Below are 21,768 nucleotides of genomic sequence, written 5' to 3'. Positions count from 1 at the left end.
TTATTTGGAGGGCTAGGCGGAGATCCTCTGTGGTCAGGTTACCCATGACTGGATCTGTGACCGGCCCAAGCTTCACACCAGCAGCGAGCATGCTAGCAGCCTCCGCTGCTTTCAGCTCTGCCATTGGCGCGTCACTCGCCTCGTCACCCGCAACACCCTCAGCCGCATCAGCAGCTGGGTTAGGTAAAATACCCTGCTCCACCAGCTTTGCACACAGCAAGTGCTTAATTTCTGCCTTCCTGGCACTGTAAGCCACATGCACATCATAACAATTGGCCAAAATCAATAGGTCTGCTTTTCGACATTTTTCAATTTTTTTTAACGACGGACTGCCCATGAACTCATCAAGTGCAAACTCCATAATTTCCCCCACACACCAAAATTTACTGCCAACCAGAAAAAACAATTAACTCACCGAAACGAAACGCGACAAGATCCCGGACGAGCACCCAATTCATGTTACGCCCCCATTCTAGGGGCCTAGGACGCAACATGAAAAACACGCCTCTTCCCCAACTCCCAAGTAGCCACTAGCACACGTGTTGTTCCTTTTTAAATGATTACAGGATTTATTCACACAAACAATTATCAAAGTAACTAAAGTAGGCTTCAGGGTGGACCCAGGCCAAAATAACAAACAAAACGTCCCTATCTGAAACAAAAGACTCTAACCTAAGAAAACAAATGACAATTAAATCAGCTCCCTTTCTAATGAAAACAGGAGGAAACAATACAAACTGAAATAATAATATAATATTATTATATTATTATATATTATTATATTATTATATTATATAATAATAATATGTAAATTTGACAATATTGTCATGTCGAATTGAGTGAAAACAAAGTTTATATCTAAAAAAGCAACAAGGTAATTATCATTATCTTTGTCTGTAGATAATTGTACATATGGTTGAATCAGTTTGACAGTTGGAAAAATAACATGTTTTTCCGACCTGATTTGATAAATAACAACTTGTTAGCGTGTAGCCAGACTTCACCAGTACACAGGAAACAATCAAGTTCCATACTGAAGCTCCTCTAAACACACCTTCACCCTTAAGTGAGGGGTTCCTTAATGCGATAATATTATCCTGGGAATCCCCTATGGACGCAGACGCTATAAAAGGAAATTACACAGGCTAATGATCACAGTTTGGCCAACACGTGTGTATGTTTCGTCAACAGCTACACTACAGGTGAGTTTACTATTCATAGTGTATTGAGGTGCATGGTTCCTAGATATGGTATTTCAATATTTATGTGATTTATGTGTCTGTATATGAGTTCACTATTTAACTACATTTATTGAACCAGTTTATCAGCCTACGTGTATGGTTGTCTTTACCTGGTTGATTGGCCAGGTAATTCAAATCAAATTGTCCATGCTTTAATGTTCTAATAACAAATAGCCTGTTACATTGTTGATGTTTTTTTTTTTTTCAGATTTGATCCTTTTTATTGTATAGTGAGTAAGAAAGGAAGGTATGGGAGATAGAGGGTAAGCTATGCAGCGAAGGCTGTGGTCGGGACCGGGCCTTAATGGTACGCGCTCTAACAGGAGAACCTCAGGGGCGCCCGACATTGTTTTGTTTTTAATGTGCTTTTTCCGACCCGTTGACCCCTGGCAGGTGCTCCGGCGAGATGGATCTCTGCGTGACCATCAAAGGCGTCTCCTTCCTGCTGCAGACTGGCCTGGGCATCCTGGGCAACGTGGCGGTGCTCACGGCCTACGTCCACATCGCCCACGGCGCCGACCACAAGCTCCTCCCCACCGACCTGATCCTGTGCCACCTGGCCTTCTCCAACCTGATGCTGCTGCTGACGCGCTGCGTGCCCCAGACCATGGCCGTCTTCGGCCTCCACGACCTGCTGGACGACGCCGGCTGCAAGGTGGTCATCTACCTGTACCGCATCACCCGCGCGCTGTCCGTCTGCCTCACCTGCATGCTGAGCGTCTTCCAGGCGGCGACCCTGGCCCCCAACGCGCTGCGCCTCAAGGCCGTGCTGCCTGCCTCGGTGCTTCCCACCTTCGCGGGGCTGTGGCTCCTCAACATGGCCATATGCATCGCCGCGCCCTTCTTCTCCATCGCCCCGCGCAACGGCACCGTGCCGGCGTTCACCCTCAACCTGGGCTTCTGCCACGTGGACTTCCGGGACTACCTGTCGTACGTGGTCAACGGCGTGGCCGTGTCGGTGCGGGACTTTGCCTTTGTGCTGCTGATGCTGCTGTCCAGCGGCTACATCCTCCTCATCCTCCACCGCCACAGCCGGCAGGTGCGGGCCGTGCGGCGGGGGGGGGCCCAGGGCGTGGAGACGAGGGCGGCCAAGACGGTGGTCACCCTGGTGGTTCTCTACGTGGTGTTCTTCGGCATCGACAACGTGATCTGGATCTACATGCTGACGGTGGCCAAGGTGTCGCCGGTGGTGGCCGACATGAGGGTGTTCTTCTCCTCGAGTTACGCCTTCCTCAGCCCCTATTTTATCATCTCGTCCAACAAGAAAATCAAGGGGAAGCTGGTGTGTGCCGTGGAACAGGAACAGTCTCTGGCGGAAACTCAGACTTCCAATGACAAATAACTTTTTGTTCTTCCTTGATGAGATGCTCTCAGACATTGGCTCTGTAATTAGCTATTATGTGACTGTTTTAGTCTAAATAACAACAATCATGCATACATACAAACGTTGTATGTCAGAATCAAAGTAAAAGGACTACTAAATAGCTTTTTTTGTTAAGTAACCCCTCCTGAACTCTGGTGTCTTCGATGTCGATTTTATCTTGTTCTGCCTGTCAATATTCAGCGTGCACTCTGATGGCTGAATGTGACGCACGCTGGAACTTACAAACCAAACAAAATACTTTTATTACAGACTTTTATTTATTTATCATGTTATTGGTTTGTTTATTTACTAGATGTGCACGTCCGCTGTGCAGGGTGCCCCCTCCCCAGGTATTATTGTAGCAAAAGTCTTGAGCATGCGTACACTAAAGTCACAAATGTGTAATAGTAAAGTTGAAGTCGTAAATATTTATGTTGCATGTGTACACTAAAGTCACAAATGTGTAACAGTAAATTTGAAGTCGTAAATATTTTTTCTACCATTGTAAACACAAAATAGGGGCTACGAGTTCACAAGTCCTTTGTTACAGGTGCACAAATCCTATCCTGTGCATCACAACTTCAAAGAGTCATGCACTTGACACTAGTGGTGTAGTCTACGTGATACGCAGGTATACGCCATATACCCATTAAGAAAGCTCCAGCATTTCCGTATGCCCACTTAGAAATGCGCAATGACACGTATCAATTTCGATAGTGGCGGAAATTCTGTTAATTTTATAAATGAAAGTATCACAGAACGTACATACTCATTCATAAATTCAACCTGTGCGCTGTCAATCTCAGCTCGACTATATATAATATGAATGAATATATCATGAATCAACTCTCCTTACTACTGGCGTGCAGGTTTGAGTGACAAGTCTGATGGCCCTCCCTCGCCCCTAATTACTATTGGACAGGCTATTGTTCTATATATATATATATATATATAGAACAATCATATTTCCAATCAATCATTTTAGCGCACGTGGAACAAGAAATAAACGTTTAAGCTTGACATTGTGTTTCTAGTTAAAATATTGACGTTGTGCTCTGCGACGTCCGCAATGGTTAGCTTTGTGATAGCCACGCTTGTGGCGGCGAGTGTCATTGATAATAACAATAATACGTCTTAGAACAGTTGCTGATATGTTTTATTTATCTTAATTTATTATTTAAGTATTTTGTATGGGAAACATATCCTAGATGTTTTTATTTAGTAATTTCGCATTTATTGTTTCTTATATAGGGTATTTTATTTTATTGAGTTGTAATTGTTTGACAAATTACCAACTCTTTTTCTTGTCTCTAAAACTCTAAAACTTTATTGCACGGGACAGACTCAAGTATCCCGTCGTCGTCTCCTTCGCACATTAATATCGCGCCAGGCTGGCGACATATACAGTAATACAGTGTTTATATAGCCAACAAGTATTTATTTATTGATTATTTATAGTTTATTTGATGCTAGTGCCTAATGGTGATTTTAATTTGACTGTTTAATGTCCTAGAAACTGATGACAATATCGAGTGTTGAATAATCTCAATGACTTATGGTGGTTGTAGGCTACTGTATGCGACAGTGAGTGTGGTGGTGGTAGGACGGGTGTGGAAGAGGCTCGGAGGGAATCACAGTATACCCACTACAAAAAACTAGACTACACTGCTTGACACTCCCCGGCCGATCAATCCCTCACCGGCTCCGGCGCTGACCTGCTCTTCCTTGGCTCCCCCTGGTGGCGGAAAAACAAAGAAAATAAACAAATGACAAAAATAATCAAAAGGACTTACCCCGCTCTGCTCCCTCCTCAGACCCTTCCTTTTTTTTTTTAAATCTCAAATGAGAAACAACAAAAAGATTAAAAACAAAAAAACTAACAATTTTATATGAAAAATCAACAAATTAAATAAAAGGAATGGGAGACGGTGTGCCACTGCACGTCATCTGGACCTAGACTAACAAAAGCTGAATAATATAGAAAAACCTGGCAGTTGCGCCAGTTTTGAAATTTTGCACTTGTGCTTTTCGCTTTTTCGACAGTTTAGAGCTCTGCTGTCCAATAGCCGTGGCCCGTATCAAAATTTGCTCTATGAACCTGGCCAAATTAGCCTGGTGCTACCAGGCCATCGTACTTCATTTCATTTGTACAGAAGGGAAAATGAAATTTGGGCGGAAGTAGGTGGGCGGGCGGAGCCAGGCTATGGCCAAATGACAATGCCCACAATTTAAATATACGCAATCAGCTGCTTCATTTGTTTCTAGACCAGGCAGCAGCCTCCGCGTCTGAACACTGACTACTGTATCACACTTTAAACCCACCGTCTGGTTCTTCCTCTGCCACAGCCACAATACTATTTGTATAATTAACCAGAAGTTTACATATTACCTTGCCCTGTAATGAAGCACTCGTATACCTGTACTTATCCGATTGAGCCACCAGATGGCGCCAGTGGTCTTTAATCCATGACCTAACCCTTACCAACAATTAAACAAAATCTTCTGCTTGTAAATTGTTCACGACTAATATCGCCATGATTGCCTGAAGAGTATGGATGACCTCTTCCTTTTTAAAAACATGGGAAAAAAAAAAAAAAAACTACAATATATATCAAGACGTCACGTACAATCATAAAGAAAATGCGTGTGGGTGCAGTACAGGCGCTCTACCGCTTCATCTCCATTACTCAATTATTCATTACTTGCATTGATTTAAAGGGGACATATTATACCACCAGGTGTGAGTGTGATCAGCCATTACAAGCCGTTTTGAAAATGTGCAGCTTCTGACATCACAGGTGGGCGTGTCCACCTAGATGCGTGCTGGATAGATTAGTCTACCAGCCTACCCAGTGGACTGTAGCAAACCTTTATGGCAAGCCGAATTGTCATTTATCAACTAAGTTTGACTATCCGGAATTAACATTGTAGATATCAACAACTTCTTTCTGACTAGTCGTAATTACATTTTGAATAGTTGGAATTTTCATTCAAGATATCTGTAATGTAATTGTGACTAGTCGAAACGACAGATAAAGATATCTGCAATTCAGTTTCGCCTAGTCAAAAAGAACATTTTGGATATCCACAACTACATTCCTCCTATCCACAATTGTCATTTCAGATATCCACAAAGACATTCCTCCTAGGAGAAATGACGTCTTTTTTGCCATTCATGTCTATGGGGTTTCTCATTACAGATATCTACAATTCAATTGAGGATATCCACTATGTGAATTACGGATATCTGCAACTGAATTGTAGATATCTGTAATTCCAGTTTGAGATATCTACAATTTGATTCTGACTATCCCTAACTCCAGTTTGAGATATCTACAACGTCGTTTTGACTAGTCATAACTCCAGTTAGAGATATCTACAACTTAATTTTGCCTAGTCAAAACTTAATTTAAGATATCTGAAAAGGGACATGTAGATATCTTGAATTGAGGTGAATTAAAGATATCTTGAACTTGAATTATGACTAGTCAGAATCAAATTGTAGATATCTCAAACTGGAATTACAGATATCTACAATTCAGTTGCAGATATCCGTAATTCACATAGTGGATATCCGCAATTGAATTGTAGATATCTGTAATGAGAAACCCCATAGACATGAATGGCAAAAAAGACGTCATTTCTCCTAGGAGGAATGTCTTTGTGGATATCTGAAATGACAATTGTGGATAGGAGGAATGTAGTTGCGGATATCCAAAATGTTCTTTTTGACTAGGCGAAACTGAATTGCAGATATCTGCAACACATATCCAGTCTAGCGAATTTATGTCAAATTGGCTTGCCATAAACCTTGCTCATTTATCCATCATACATCTAGGCGGACACGGCCACCTGTGATGTCAGAAGCTGCGCATTTTCAAAACGGCTTGTAATGGCTAATCACACTCACACCTGTTGGTATAATATGTCCCCTTTAATAACTGATGAGGAAAAATTCATTTATATTCCTTAATATGGTATTTATTAATCTTATTTTTATTCTTACGAATTTTAAGAATGTTGAATACCATCCTTTTATCAATATTTTACTTTGTTTAATTCATATTGAGCTAGCACGATCTAGAAGGTATTTCATCGACATTAGAGGTAAACGCTGGACTACATTGTCATAATAAACTCTAAGCTTTACATTATTATAATAAAGCCTCACATTATTATAATAAACTCGCCAACGGCGGTGCCGACCAAACAGGGCGACAGCGCGCGCGTCGGGAGCGCTCAGAGTTGGGTGTCTTTGCTCAGCTCTCTTTGATCTGGAAACAGACAGAACTGAGGTTCTAGCTTTTCCATCAAAGTGTTTCAATGACGTTCCCAGCTGTGGTTTCACATACTGACTGCTGTTTAACCGTCTGATCTCCACTCTGCTGTCTTCTGGAGATGAAGTCCAATGCCTTCAGATCAACGTTGTAGAAAAGGTAAACAAATGCAAATTCACAGAATCATGCAATCTTATATATTTGGTAAGAACTACGGGAAAGAAGTACACACTGACCGGGAGGAACTGAGCAGTGTTTTCCCATCATGACAGTTGGCCCTATAGACACACCCTTCATTCAGGCTAATAAGTCAAATAAATAATACTATATAGCTGACTGTATAGCTTAATCAAATAATAAACATTAAAATGTTATTACATGTTAATGTTATTAATTCAATGTATTATTTGAATAACTGTAGAAAAAGTTATATAATTACCAGTTTACATTTCCTGTCCTTTACGCAGGTGTAAAACCAGGTGACCTCAGGTGACGCAGGTATCAAACAAGTATACACAGGTTTAAGAGTACAACCCAATGGATAAGACCTGTAAACTGGATGCAAATCCTTCCTTATTTGCCGTGACCGCAGTATTGAGACTTTTAGGCTATTGGTGAATGAGCCAATACAAACAATGGCTGGTCATAAACTGGTCATCACCAGTGGAGCATTATCAATAAGAGGTTTTGTACAGCACATTGTCCTGTGTGAATCGGACAATGTACTGATCCTTATTGTAAGGTTGATACCAGCGATTGTCCAACCACGGATTCTTTTCACATGCTAATGAGTTATTTGAAGGTATAGGACATCGGTAATATCTCCACATTTTAAAGAGCGACCCCCTGGTTTCCAATCAGGGGCGCTAACAGCCGTCTGAATGGAGCTGGTTGCTATGTGACTTCATGGCCTACTCAATTTCCATGACAACAAGGAGGGATGACATTCAGAGCCCATCAGGCTGGCTCTGTAACACAGGGAAGGGGGAGGATTCAGAGGGGATTGAGGTGGAAAGATGTTGTCGTAGCCAAAAATATAGGTTTTATTTAAGTGTTGTTATCTAAACAGGATCCTATTGCAGTATGTCACCCATTAATACAATGTCAAAAAATGCCTACTCTGTCATTTTCATGTTATTTTGGTTATAAAGTAGCATAAAACATATATATATTTCCACATGTCTACAAACATATAAAGATTCTTCCAATTAATCAAACATTTTACATTAAAATACAACTCTATGACGGTAAGTCCAATATCAAGAATAAAGCCCAATGCATATCACCCATAAATAACAACCAATGATACTGAAGCGGGCATCTAACAACATTAAGATCTGGAGATAAACCCGCGTCAACCATGTCAGCCATCAAACCAGGTGACCCCTTACTGTACGCAGGTGTAAAACCAGGTGACCCCTTACTGTACGCAGGTGTAAAACCAGGTGACCCCTTACTGTACGCAGGTGTCAAACCAGGTGACCCCTTACTGTACGCAGGTGTAAAACCAGGTGACCCCTTACTGTACGCAGGTGTAAAACCAGGTGACCCCTTACTGTACGCAGGTGTAAACCTGTTATCTCATGTCACCCGTCTCCCCCCCGTTCCCATCTCTCATGTCACCCGTCTCCCCCGTGGCTCCCCGGCGGGCTGCCCCCAGGCGAGGCCCCTTCCTCGGGGATCTGCCCCGGGAGGTTCAGCGCCGCCCCCGCCGTGGTCCTGGGGCTGCTGGTGAGGCAGCTGGAGGCGGTGTGGGCCGTGACGTTGGTCCTCTGGATAAACTGCAGGAAGTTCTCCTGCAGCGAGCCCTCGTGGCTGGAGGCCGTCAGCTCCAGCGGCGGGGTGAGGCAGCAGCGCCGGAACTTGACCAGCTCCTCCCTGATCTGCCGGTTCAGCATGCCGTAGAAGAAGGGGTTGACGGCGAAGGAGGAGTAGGCCAGCCAGGTGACGGCCTCCTCCAGGACCCCGGGGCCCGGCGGGGCCGCGCTCAGCGAGGTCCGCAGGTGGAAGCTGAAGTAGGGCAGCCAGCAGAGCAGGAACTGGCCCACGATGAGCACCAGCGTGAGCGCTGCCTTGCCCCCACTGAAGGCCCTCTCGGGGGACAGGCGCCGGGCGGCGCCGGCGGCGATGATGGTGGTCCGGCTGTCGACCGAGTCCGAGCGGCCCTTGGCCGGGTTGGCCCAGGCGGGCGCGACGGCGGCGGCGGCGGCGGTGGCGGCGGGGGGGAGCTGCTGCATGGCGGCTGAGCGCGCCACCTTGTACACGGCGCAGTAGACGGCGAAGATGACCAGCGCGGGCAGCAGGAAGCACAGCACGCTGAAGAGCACGGCGAAGACCCTGCGCAGCCGGCTGTGGCTCCAGTGGAGCGAGCAGTGGGCGGCCGCCATTGAGCTGTGGTTGCCGTAGGCGGGCCAGCCGAACAGCGTGACCAGCGCCAGCAGCGCCGACTTCAGCCAGATGAAGAGCATGACGCCCACGGCCAGGTTGATGCTCATCCGGACCTCGTAGCGCATGGGGTGCACGATGTAGAAGTAGCGCTCCACGCTGATGGCCGTGATGGTGAGGATGGACAGGCAGACGAGGAAGACGTTGAGGAAGATGTAGACCTGACACTCCAGCACGGTGAAGACCACGCTGCCAAAGAAGGGAGAGCTGGAGATGATGCCGAGGGGCATGAGCAGGATGGCACACAGCAGGTCCACCGCACACAGGTGGCACACCAGGGCGAAGCGCTTGAGGTGCGGCGCGCGCGCGATGGCCACCATGACCCCCGTGTTGGCCAGCAGCGCGATCAGGTTCAGGGTGACCATGCAGAACAGGCCCAGCAGGTCCTGGAGCTGGGACTGGGAGCTGGTCACCACCCCCGCCGTGCCCGGGACGGTGGGCCCCCACAGGGAGTGGGTGAGGTTGTGGTGTGTGTCATCTGGCACAGAGAGCATGGGACGAGGCTGCCCGGCCATCCTCTGTTCAGCCCTCGCAGGTTGGATCCATTCTGAGGAACCTTCAATCTGGAGAGAAAAGAACGTGTTGTGTGTTACTTTGTTGAACAGTTAAGTCGTGTCTGAACAGTTTATACATACGTCTTAGTATCAATATGCTAACAGTTTAGTCACGTCTTAGTATCAATATGCTAACAGTTTAGTCACGTCTTAGTATCAATATGTTAAGTTTATTCATGTCTTAGTAGCAATATGTTAAGTTTATTCATGTCTTAGTATCAATATGTTAACAGTTTATTCATGTCTCAGTATCAATGTTAATTTTATTCATGTAACAGTATCAATGTTAATGTTATTCATGTCACAGTATAAATATGTTCATTTTATTCATGTCACAGTATCAATATGTTAAGTTTATTCATGTCTCAGTATCAATATGTTAGGTTTATTCATGTCTCAGTATCAATATGTTAAGTTTATTCATGTCTCAGTATCAATATGTTAAGTTTATTCATGTCTCAGTATCAATATGTTAAGTTTATTCATGTCTCAGTATCAATATGTTAATTTTATTCATGTCACAGTATCAATATGTTAAGTTTATTCATGTCTCAGTATCAATATGTTAGGTTTATTAATGTCTCAGTATCATGCCTTAATACTACAAGCCTCTCTTCCTCTCTCTTGCTGTATGCATCGTGTTAACTGTACGTACTTACCAGTAACTACAACATTCAATGACCTAATTATATTCTAAAATAAATACATATTACATGAACGGTAGGTCTGAGATGTATTCCTATAACGGTAACGGTCACCTACCCTTTTATCCTCTCAGAGTCCAGGGAACCCAGGCTTTCACTGGACCAATTCCACGCTGATTCCAGTGGAAGCCTGAGATAAGCAAACTAAGGCATTCGTTAATCCCTCCAGTTATTCATTGGCATCTGCTGTGGCCCAAAGCATAATTAATAGATGTGTTGCAGTGAGAACAGGTCTGTTTCTGTAACAGCATCATCTAAGAACTGCTCTGTAATCCGTCCATCATTTCAGTGCTGAGACGATGCTGCTCGCTTCCATCCTCCTCCAGCTCTGTCATCTCTGCTGTGTATGGCAGTGACTGTCACACATTGTATGGCTGCCCCCCCGGCCCCCCCTTCAGATGGACACCAGCTCCACTGTCCTTGCAGAGCTTGGTGACGGCTGGGTCCTAAGACCCACCCCGCTAAGGGGAAGTATGTACTGAATCAATACATTACTTCTGCCGCCTACATGGTTTACAATATTCTAAATTAATTATAACACAAGTACAAGTACATGATATAACAAAATTTGTTTTATATTCATTATGCAATGTCTTTATGGCTGCCTAAATCATCTTATTCAACAGGTGGGCGGCTATAACAATGTCAACAATGTCAAAGATAAACAACAAAACATTTCCATCGGGAGGTGGTCAGTATTGTTTATTGACTCATCGTAGGGCGGTCATGGAGCAAAAAGGTTAAGGCAGTAGAATTCAACATAGACCCAGAATGAACGCCAGCGACCCCCAGTGGTGGAAAACACAACTTGACAGGAATATCTTTTGGGTAAATAGCGAAGCAACTACTACTATTTAACCATAGTATTATGCAGTAAAAACCTACAGTTCATATTTTCTGTAAAATGATTGTAATATGTGATATGTAATAATATGTAATATCCCTACAGCAGCACTTCAGTTCTAAGAATATTTCTAAAATGTTCTGTCAACATATATAGTGCAATATTTATCACTAGTGCATTTATCAGATGATACCGAGAAGGAGATATAGGATGGCATGCAGGTACATCCTTCCCCTTTTCCATACATTCTAGATTTACCGAACTGTGCAAACTGCAAAACTATGCATGGTGGTCTAGATAAATAAGGTGCACAGTGCACCCTAAATCATTTTCATCGCCACTACACCCAAAGTAGAGGAAACGGAAGCCTTCAAAATGTCTCGTGACCAAAGAAAGCGAAGCCAGGGAGCAGGCCAGAGGACCGAGGGGTAACAATATTCCAGTAGAAGACAAGAAATATTCCATGCGTTTACAATTCTTTAGAGGGACAGAGCCGACTATATAAGGCACCTTTTTATCGATTCACTGTTGAAAATGTCCAGTCAAACAGGCCAGAATATCCAAGTTATATATATTGTTATATATCCAAGCTATTAAGTGCATTTATAACTAAAGGTGTAAGAGTTAGGGTTAGCTTACCCTAACTCTTAGACCTTTAGTTAGGGTCAGTTTACTTTAACTCTAAGACCTTGAGTTAGGGTTAGCTAACTGCTAACCCTAACTCTTAGACCTCACGTTAGGGTTAGCCCATCTTAACTCTAACCCTAACATTTTAATGTTGGATGTAAAACAAGCAAATAGTGCAGCAAAAGCTTCCCGCCGTGACCCCATCAGGTGGGTGAGGAAGGGTTTCTAGGCCCTCATCCTCCTCCTCAGTGATCACATGTGCAGCTCCAGAAGGTAGCGGATTCGACACTGACTCTCCTTGTAGACGAGGTACTCGCTGTTGGAGAAGTGGCTCTGCTTGTACTGACTCTGCTTTAGGGCTTTTCCTTGGGCCACCACCACCTCCTTGCCATCCAGAGTGATGATGGTGTCCTTGGAGGGGTCTGAAAAACAAAGAAACCCATCAATAAATACATTGTTAAAACTAGACAAGACTTTATTGACAAGAAAATGACTGGTGCTTTCCCCCTGTGCTATTTATGTGTTCCCATTAGCTCCCATTACCTCCAGCAGCAAGAGGTGCAGCCTTAAAGCGGTAGTTCAGGAGTTTGGACATCGGGTCTCATTTCCAAGTGAGCCAGTGTGTTATTTATCACTGGAGACCGTTTTCAACACTTTTCATTCAGTCCTTCTAGTTGCAGAAGTTGCTGGTGCTAGGCTAGCGCAAGTCGAGGGGAACTGCTAGCCTGCCAATAAAAACAGTTTTACCCACTCCACAGTACACCCGATGCAAACCAATTATAACGCCCGACTGTTGATGTAAATGTCTGTGTTGATAGAATAATGTTAGAAATAAAACTATCCTTGTATCGCAATGATCACATTACATTTTGGGAGACTACTTTCTTAGCAGTGGCGGAATTTCACTTTGCTCCAGTGTAGCGACCAGTTCACTACAGCAGAAGGTAAACAGAGAAGCGCACTCCAGGTAATATCAGTCCGCTGCTGCCGTAGCTTGCTTCCAACTACAGGGATTATAAACTAAATGCAATGCGATGCAAGGGTAAGTTTATTTCTAACACTATTCTATCAACACAGACATTTACATCGATAGTCTGGCATTATAATTGGTTTGCCTTGGGAGTGGGTAAAACAGTTTTTATTGGCAGGCTAGCAGTTCCCCTCGAGTTGCGCTAACCTTGTACCAGCGATTTCTGCAACTAGAAGGACTGAATGAAAAGTGTTGAAAACAGTCTCCAATGATAAATAACACACTGGCTCACTTGGAAATGAGACCCGAAGTCCAAAAACCCTGAACTATCCCTTTAAGTGTCCGGCTGTCAGGCGTTGCTCAAGTGCGTTTTACTCTTGAGAAATGTTCTACTTCACATATTTTTTTTATGGACTTTATAGCTGCAGTAGAAAAGTAGCATAGTGCAGGTTTAAATTAATAAAATGCATAAAATAAATAAATATACAATAAAAAACAAGAATGATAATAAAAAGATATAAATGCATACATATATAATAAGTAAAACTAATGCCTCTAGAAAGAGCAGCATCATGCTCCTTAACCCTCTAAAAAGAGCAGCATCACGCTCCTTACTCCTCTAGAAGGAGAAGAATCTTTCCTCCTCATCCCTCTAGAACATGGGCAACTTTCATGATCAAGAGGGCCACAATTTTTCATCCTCACCATCAGAGGGCCACATGGCCGCGCTCTTATATGAGAGAAGCTACAAAATAATTCAAAATAAGAACAAATTATGTGTAGATATATGTCTGTATCAGTGGTGGCTGGCGATGAAAGTTGTTGGTGTGGGGTATTCGTGGACAGGGGGGGTCTGGGGGTCCTCCCCAGGAAATGTTGAATTTGGCAATGTGATTTCCTGTATTCTGGTGCATTTTGGGGATGGCCACTACCTAAAAAATCATTCCGATTCATAGCCTATGCATTTTAATTGAAACAACATACATTAATTTCATACTTTCCATGCTCAAATGCCATTTTTAACATGTCTATACTCTTGTTAAATGACAAACACAACAAGTTTGTTTTTATTATTATTATATATATATATATATATATATATATATTATTATTATTATTATTATTTATTTTTATACACATACATCATCATTCAATGATGGCACAAAACTGAAAAGCAGTGGCCCAACATTAAGTGCCACAACTAGCGTTATATTCAGTGCAGTTGTATTAGTGGCGACTTCATGACTGATATCGTTTCTAAGCAAACTAGACACATGGGTTTGCCTTTGAATTCTATGAAAATATACTCTGCTTCTCATCTTGACTGAAAGGTACAGTTATTGTTGATCGAGTTTTCTGTAAAAAAATAAAAAAATAAAAAAATAAATATATGTTTTGTTTTTTTTGTCTTAAATTATCTGCGGGCCTCACAGAGTGAGGATGCGGGCCACATGCGGCCCGCGGGCCGCCAGTTGCCCATCCCTGAACTAGAAGGAGCAGCATCATGCTCCTTAATCCTAGAAGGAGCAGCATCAGGAGGAGGAGGAGCGCACGTACCTGGCTCCACCTGGCCCCGGGCCACCACGCTGTCGTAGCCGTCGGGAGCCTTCTTCAGGGAGCTGTCATCGGTGGTGATGGTGAACTCCTTCCCCAGGGCCACCTCGTTCAGGAACATGATGCCCGTCTTCTGAGAGGTGCACACTGTGGGCCGTGACGTCGGAGGAGAACACGGTTTGAATTATGTGGAGCTAGGGTAGCCTTTATATCTAGAAGCACCATTTGTCATATTTGTTTCAATTCTCTCTCCATCCCGACAGCAATCAACAAATCAAATATTTCTTGGCAGTTGCAGGCCTGTGGCAGTGTCGGGGCGGCATTACAGGGGGGGCAGCACGATCACAAAAAAAATAATACGAGCCGCAAAGCGGTTTTCTATTATCGATCATATCACTGTGTGGGGAATTGGTATATCGGCACCCCCCCCCAGCGATTCTGCTATAATCAATTCATTGTTAGACCTATCACGATACATGTCTAAAGATGAATACAAAATGATGATATATACATATATATATATACACACACACACACACACACACACACACATATATATATATATACATACATATATATATATACACATACATACACACGTATATATATATATATACACACACGTATATATACATATATACACACATATATATATATATATACAAACATACATATATATACACACATACATATATATACACACATACATATATATACACACATACATATATATATATATATATATATATATATACACACACACATAAAGAGTTTATCAGTCTATGTGTGTACACATATAAACATTTTATCAGTCTATGTGTGTATATATTAGGGATCGACCGATAAGGATTCTTTAGGGCTGATACTGATACCGATCAGCCTTAGCCAATGATACCGATTTTCTTGAGCCAATATTTGGAGCCGATACAACCCTGGAAATCCAGAGTTCATTTGCTCAGCGAGTCACTCTGGGAACGAGCAATATACTTACTCCCCAATTCAACTGCCCCAGAACATTAACCAATCACATCGGTCTATCTGATATAGGCGGGCCAAAAGCGTTGCTGTTTTACCGACCGGATACGGCAACAGTCTTATCTATTGGTTAGCTCCGCTGGTCTGGATACGTCACACCCCCTTGTGTTCTTCTGATTGGTCGTAGTGTTATCCAATTGCGTGCAGTGATATTTTCAAATGCATGCTTGGTGCCGCCCCTCGAGTTGGGCCGTTTTCATTACTCGTTGCCAGACCCTACAGCTTTCGGATGTGGGTCTGGATTGCCAGGCTAGGCCCATACTGCTTTTGCTCCCGTAATTGACATCATAAAAATGACACAATGATGATAACAGCTTTCGTAAAAAAAAAAAAAAAACGGCATATATATATATATTTAACAGTATATGGGTACATGGGTATATATTATACATATTGCTCCTCACCGTATCCAGCAGACTTGCGGTTCTCTGAGGCGAAGTAGATCCCTCTCCCCACGCGACCCCCAGAGTGAGGCATGATGCGAAGACCGCCCTTCAAGATGGCCGCCACCACCGCAATGTTGGTCCCGTGCCACAGCAGACGCCGGTTGTCCAGCTTGTCGTTCTCAATGAAGCGCGGCCCCTGTGGTGAGGGGGGGGGGGGGGGGGGGGGGGTCATGGGGGAGGGTCAGGGGCCGCCAGTACGTCAGCGCTATGCTAAACACCAGCAGCTAGTGAAACATCACCTCTTCCTCTAGTTAAACATCAGTAGTTAAACATCACCTCATCCTCTAGTTAAACATCAGTAGTTAAACATCACCTCATCCTCTAGTTAAACATCAGTAGTTAAACATCACCTCTTCCTCTAGTTAAACATCAGTAGTTAAACATCACCTCTTCCTCTAGTTAAACCTCACCTCACCTAGCCTCTCACCAGGCAGCACTCACCTCATCCTCTCGATTGACCTTCCAGACGTTGTTGATCTTGGGGGTGTTGTGGTCGCTGGCTGTCACCTTCAGATACGTTTCAATGATCTTCAGGGTGGATAGAGAAGAGCCATGAGACACAGGTCAGCTCAGGGACACCATGAAGAGGGTTCTTCCCCTACCTTGAACTCCTCTGCGGCGGGGCCCAGGAGCTCCAGGCTGCACTTCAGGGAGTTGTAGTTCTGGTCCACAGGGTGAGGGACGTTCTCCACCTTCTCCTCCGCCAGAGCCTTCTCTGTCTCTGACTGCAGAGTCTGGGCGATCTCAATGTCGGCCAGCACCTGAAGACAGAGAGAACATTGGTGTTAACACACAGAGACAGAGACAGAGACAGAAACAGAGACAGATAGACAGAGAATGGGTGTTAACACACGCACACACACACACAAACAGACAACGAGAGAATGAGAGGGGGAGAGAGAGCATGGGTGTTAACATACAGACAGACAGAGAGAGAGAGAGAGAGCGAGAGCGAGAGCGAGGGAGGATGGGTGTTAACAGACAGAGAGAATGAGAACGAGAGAGAGAACGAGAAGGATCACGTCACCATGAGCATCTCCTTTTTCTTGTCGATGACCCCCTGGTCGTCGATGACGGGCGGGCGGCTGCGGCCGAAGTTGTGCGGCACGGTGGTGAAGAAGCGGGAGGAGAGCTCCTCCAGCGCCTTCCTGGGCCTCCTCTGGGCCAGCGCCGCCTCCATCTCCTCCAGCACCTCGAAGCCCTTGGCGATCTGCATCTTACTCAGCTTGCCTAGGGGCATCTTCTTAATGTCTGACACACACACACAAACACACACTTGGTCATTTGGTCGCTCCGAGCTTCCGTCCCAAGAGACATTCCAGTGAGGTCCCTCTGCAGACGTGCCACAGTCACGAAGATAAGCCGACTGTTGTTATTATATTATATATGTCCTATGTTACCGAACCTACGTTACCAACTCCAGCTAGCATTGTAGCACTAGCACAACAGTGTCACCTAGCCTGTTGTAACAGAGGACAGGCTAGCACTAGCACAACAGTGTCACCTAGCCTGTTGTAACAGAGGACAGGCTAGCACTAGCACAACAGTGTCACCTAGCCTGTTGTAACAGAGGACAGGCTAGCACTAGCACAACAGTGTCACCTAGCCTGTTGTAACAGAGGACAGGCTAGCACTAGCACAACAGTGTCACCTAGCCTGTTGTAACAGAGGACAGGCTAGCACTAGCACAACAGTGTCACCTAGCCTGTTGTAACAGAAGACAGGCTAGCACTAGCACAACAGTGTCACCTAGCCTGTTGTAACAGAGGACAGGCTAGCATTGAAGCACCAGCACAACAGTGTCACCTAGCCTGTTGTAACAGAGGACAGGCTAGCACTAGCACAACAGTGTCACCTAGCCTGTTGTAACAGAAGACAGGCTAGCACTAGCACAACAGTGTCACCTAGCCTGTTGTAACAGAGGACAGGCTAGCATTGAAGCACCAGCACAACAGTGTCACCTAGCCTGTTGTAACAGAGGACAGGCTAGCATTGAAGCACCAGCACAACAGTGTCACCTAGCCTGTTGTAACAGAAGACAGGCTAGCACTAGCACAACAGTGTCACCTAGCCTGTTGTAACAGAGGACAGGCTAGCATTGAAGCACCAGCACAACAGTGTCACCTAGCCTGTTGTAACAGAGGACAGGCTAGCATTGAAGCACCAGCACAACAGTGTCACCTAGCCTGTTACATATGACAGGGCAATCCTGAAGATCAGGACGCTTCTCTATCTCCATCGGTGGCCAATGATCCATTTCCACATGTCTGTTGAAAGTGTTCAGTGACACCAATAACAACAGACTGAGTACCGGACACACCTACCCAGGTTCATGCATTCCATCGCTTCTTTAAACATATTTTGGCTGAAGATGAGTTCCACCAGCTTCTGTGTCGGATTGTCCAGAGTCACTGGAAGGACGTTCTTGATGATCTTCACTGTCTTGCCGTCCACCGCGTCCACCTGATCAGAGAGCCCATGGTGGGGTTAGAGACCAGAGACCATCTGGTCTGCTTCTGTAGTCTAGTCTCACCATGGGGAGACTAGAGACATACTGTATATGGTCTGGGTTTGGTCAACATGTCCCCATCAACATCTGTGGATGCCCTACTGGTCATACTGGCCCATGTGTGGATGCTCTACTGGTCATACTGGCCCATGTGTGGATGCTCTACTGGTCATACTGGCCCATGTGTGGATGCTCTACTGGTCATACTGGCCCATGTGTGGATGCTCTACTGGTCATACTGGCCCAGCCGTTACCTTGACCTCAGCGTCAGCCTCCCCGTCGACCTCGATCAGGGTGTACTTCCCCTTCTGGGCCACGAAGGCGTCCCGCTCGGCCCAGTTGTTCTTTGTCTTGTCTTTGAACTTCTTCTCAAAGTCCTTGACGGCCATCTGGTCTGAGCCGTAGGCGGCGGAGGACACTCCTTTCCCCACTTCTCCCTGGGTTTGGATCAGAGAGAGACCACATGAGCGAGGCGTCCAGAACCACCAGACTGATGAGGTACGCTGACGACATGACGACATGACATGTTAACATTAAAGGTGACATATTGTACCACCAGGTGTGAGTGTGATTAGCTGTTACAAGCCGTTTTGAAAATCTCCCTCTTCTAAGACCACAAGTTGGCGTGTCCACCTAGATGTAGGACGGATAGATGAGCAACGTTTGCTTTAGTCCAATGGGCTGGTAGACTGAACTATCCAGCACACATCTAGGTGGACTTGTGATGTCAGAAGAGGCAGATTTTCAAAACGGCTTGTAAGGGCTAATCACACTCACACCTGGTGGCATAATATGTCACCTTTAACCTTCAATAATATCAAATTACAGCAAGATCAACACAGTAATTAACACCAAGTAAACAAAGGTTTAGATCGGCCCTTCAGGACCCAACGAGACGTATGGGACGTATGAGAACCGGTTGGAGCCGGACGTATGAGAACCGGTTTGAGCCAGATGTACAAGAACCGGTTGGAGCCGGACGTATGAGAACCGGTTTGAGCCAGATGTACGAGAACCGGTTTGAGCCAGATGTACGAGAACCAGTTTGAACCGGATGTACGAGAACCAGTTTGAACCGGACGTATGAGAACCGGTTTGAGCCAGATGTACGAGAACCGGTTTGAACCGGACGTATGAGAACCAGTTTGAGCCAGATGTATGAGAACCGGTTGGAGCCAGATGTACGAGAACCAGTTTGAGCTGGACGTATGAGAACCGGTTTGAGCCGGACGTATGAGAACCGGTTTGAGCCAGATGTACGAGAACCGGTTTGAGCCGGACGTATGAGAACCGGTTTGAGCCGGACGTACGAGAACCGGTTTGAGCCAGATGTATGAGAACCGGTTTGAGCCAGTCATACCACGCGGCCCCAGCGGCTCCAGCAGTAGTAGGACCCCCCTGCCTGGAGGACCTGGATCACGTAGAACTTGTTGTTGTTCCTGTTGTCTTCAATGTTGGTCTGGTTGAGCATACAGTCATAGTCTTCATACACCTGGAAGACACCATGGAGGATTATGTATAACATATAACATTAAACGTCCTGTGGATTCAGACAAAGTAGATTGAAATGGAGAATATATAAATATTTGTGCATATATACACACACGTGTAAATATATAGTTTTTTTTTTTTTTATAGGAATACTGATACTTATATTTTCAGTATTCTTATTAAAAGTAAATAATCCAATGTGATGGCCCTGGGTTCATATTGAGCCTTACTGGCGGTATATATCGCTCACCTCTGCACCGGCAAGACTACATCGCTCATCCACCTTCCTGCTCCCCTTCACCTCCGGCGCTGCCGCCTTCAGAGCCTCCTTGGCCGCCCTGAAGGCGTCCTGTGGCTTCGGTGTCTCCTCTGGCTCCTCCTTTACCTTCACCTTCTTCCCTCCTGCCTTGCTGGAGGACGCAGCCCTCCTCTTTGGCGCCATGATTCCTGATCTACCGTCCGTTCCAACAAGCGCAGAAAGCACTGAACTAGACTGAGAGTCTAAAGTGTTTACTTAAAGGTGACATATTATACCACCAGGTGTGAGTGTGATTATCCATTTACAAGCCGTTTTGAAAAGGTGTGAGTGCGATTAGCCGTTGAAGGCCGTTTTGAAAATCTGCCTCATAGGCATCTGACATCATAGGTGGGCGTGTGCGTGTCCACCTAGATGTATGACGGATAGATGAGTAACGTTTGCTAGTCCACTGGGTAGGCTCTGGTAGACTGGTCTATCCAGGATACATCTAGGTGGACACGCCCACTTGAGATGTCAGAAGAGGCAGATTTTCAAAACGGCTTTGAACAGCTAATCACACGCACACCTGGGGATATAATATGTCACCTTTAACACATATTATTAGCACGCATATCATTTGTTCCCAAGCTGAGGATGACCATGTGCATTTGCAACTCTACAAGTGACAGAGGATCTAGACTTGAGGCTGAGGATCTAGAGGATCAAGACTTGAGGCAGTGGGCCGAGGTCCTCACTAGTCTGCACCAACAGATCATTGTTTACTATACGGTTCTGTGGTTCATGGACAGTTTGACTACGATATCGGAGCATTGATTCGTCTTACAAAGCCACGAAAGGCCTTTAACGATCACGAAGTAGCGACTCACCCACTTCACAACCCGAATTAACTTTAGACCGATGCTACTTCGTAAGGGTTAGTAAAGTAAACTGCGTAAAGTCGACAGCATCAAAGTACCGAGTGGCCGACTTACAGTCAGACAGGAAGACTAGGATGACCGGACAGACCACTGCAGTAAGACCAGGGAGACCAGCGGGTCGAGCAGGGAGACCAGGAAGACCAGGAAGAGCAGTGAGACCAGGCGGGTTAGTGGGCGGACATGTGGGCGGAGCCTGACTATTCACGTCATTGTCGTCCTCCTCCTCCTCTTCTTGTTTTCTCCTCTTCATCACCAACGGGTCTTTATGGAGGAACTTAACTTAACTTAATAAGACTGGACTGACCTCGTGTAGGTCAAAATACATTCAATAATAATCATTATTCATCATCATCAGCTAAGGCTTAATAATGTAGTGCATTCCATTGTTTTATTTCAATTGAATTGTCTAACAACAAAGGCTGATTTTTGTGTGTTGCTGATATTTAATCAATATATCCATTGAAATAACTGTCTCTCGTTACTAGTTATCCCTTAAGAAAGTGTTTTCCGTTGTGCACCGGAAGCCCAACAG

At 44.9% G+C, this 21,768-nt stretch overlaps 3 protein-coding genes across 4 annotated transcripts; 1 reads left to right on the top strand and 2 right to left on the bottom strand.

Moving 5' to 3' along the window:
- Nucleotides 1-1,647: 1,647 nt before the first annotated feature.
- Nucleotides 1,648-2,583, top strand: ora1 (olfactory receptor class A related 1; the record flags this gene model as incomplete). The annotated part of the gene is made up of 1 exon (XM_084464844.1): nt 1,648-2,583. The coding sequence occupies one exon, from the start codon at nt 1,648-1,650 to the stop codon at nt 2,581-2,583; it is 936 nt and encodes a 311-aa protein (XP_084320970.1).
- A 5,917-nt stretch (nt 2,584-8,500) lies between these two features.
- gpr61l (G protein-coupled receptor 61-like) lies at nt 8,501-9,841 on the bottom strand (the record flags this gene model as incomplete). Its single annotated transcript, XM_084463703.1, has 1 exon — nt 8,501-9,841. The coding sequence occupies one exon, from the start codon at nt 9,839-9,841 to the stop codon at nt 8,501-8,503; it is 1,341 nt and encodes a 446-aa protein (XP_084319829.1).
- A 1,433-nt stretch (nt 9,842-11,274) lies between these two features.
- On the bottom strand, nt 11,275-21,394 carry parp3 (poly (ADP-ribose) polymerase family, member 3). Of its 2 annotated transcripts, none has more exons than XM_084463546.1 (11): nt 21,291-21,394; nt 20,311-20,512; nt 19,930-20,061; nt 18,824-19,006; nt 18,385-18,523; nt 17,088-17,311; nt 16,663-16,821; nt 16,502-16,588; nt 16,019-16,196; nt 14,583-14,726; nt 11,275-12,477 (listed from the first exon to the last, which is right to left on the bottom strand). In XM_084463546.1, the coding sequence occupies exons 2-11, from the start codon at nt 20,500-20,502 to the stop codon at nt 12,308-12,310; spliced, it is 1,608 nt and encodes a 535-aa protein (XP_084319672.1). In that variant the 5' UTR covers nt 20,503-20,512; nt 21,291-21,394; the 3' UTR covers nt 11,275-12,307. The 2 variants fall into 2 exon arrangements, with proteins under 2 accessions (XP_084319672.1, XP_084319673.1); XM_084463547.1 differs by having other exon boundaries at nt 20,311-20,515; nt 21,291-21,317.
- Between the last annotated feature and the right edge of the window lie 374 nt (nt 21,395-21,768).

Source organism: Micromesistius poutassou (assembly GCF_964030765.1).
Source record: "Micromesistius poutassou genome assembly, chromosome: 2".
In the NCBI taxonomy this organism is placed as follows: domain Eukaryota; kingdom Metazoa; phylum Chordata; class Actinopteri; order Gadiformes; family Gadidae; genus Micromesistius; species Micromesistius poutassou.
Note: the sequence above shows the minus strand (reverse complement) of the source record. Positions and strands in the feature narration are given on the sequence as shown.

Excerpts from the sequence above, each read along its gene's own strand:
- parp3 (XM_084463546.1), bottom strand. The coding sequence starts at position 20,502 with ATGGCGCCAAAGAGGAGGGCTGCGTCCTCCAGCAAGGCAGGAGGGAAG. Across the intron at positions 16,822-17,087 it reads AGAAAAAGGAGATGCTCATG|GTGCTGGCCGACATTGAGAT; the intron begins GTGACGTGATCC and ends CTCTGTCTTCAG. Across the intron at positions 16,197-16,501 it reads AGGTCAATCGAGAGGATGAG|GGGCCGCGCTTCATTGAGAA; the intron begins GTGAGTGCTGCC and ends CCCTCACCACAG.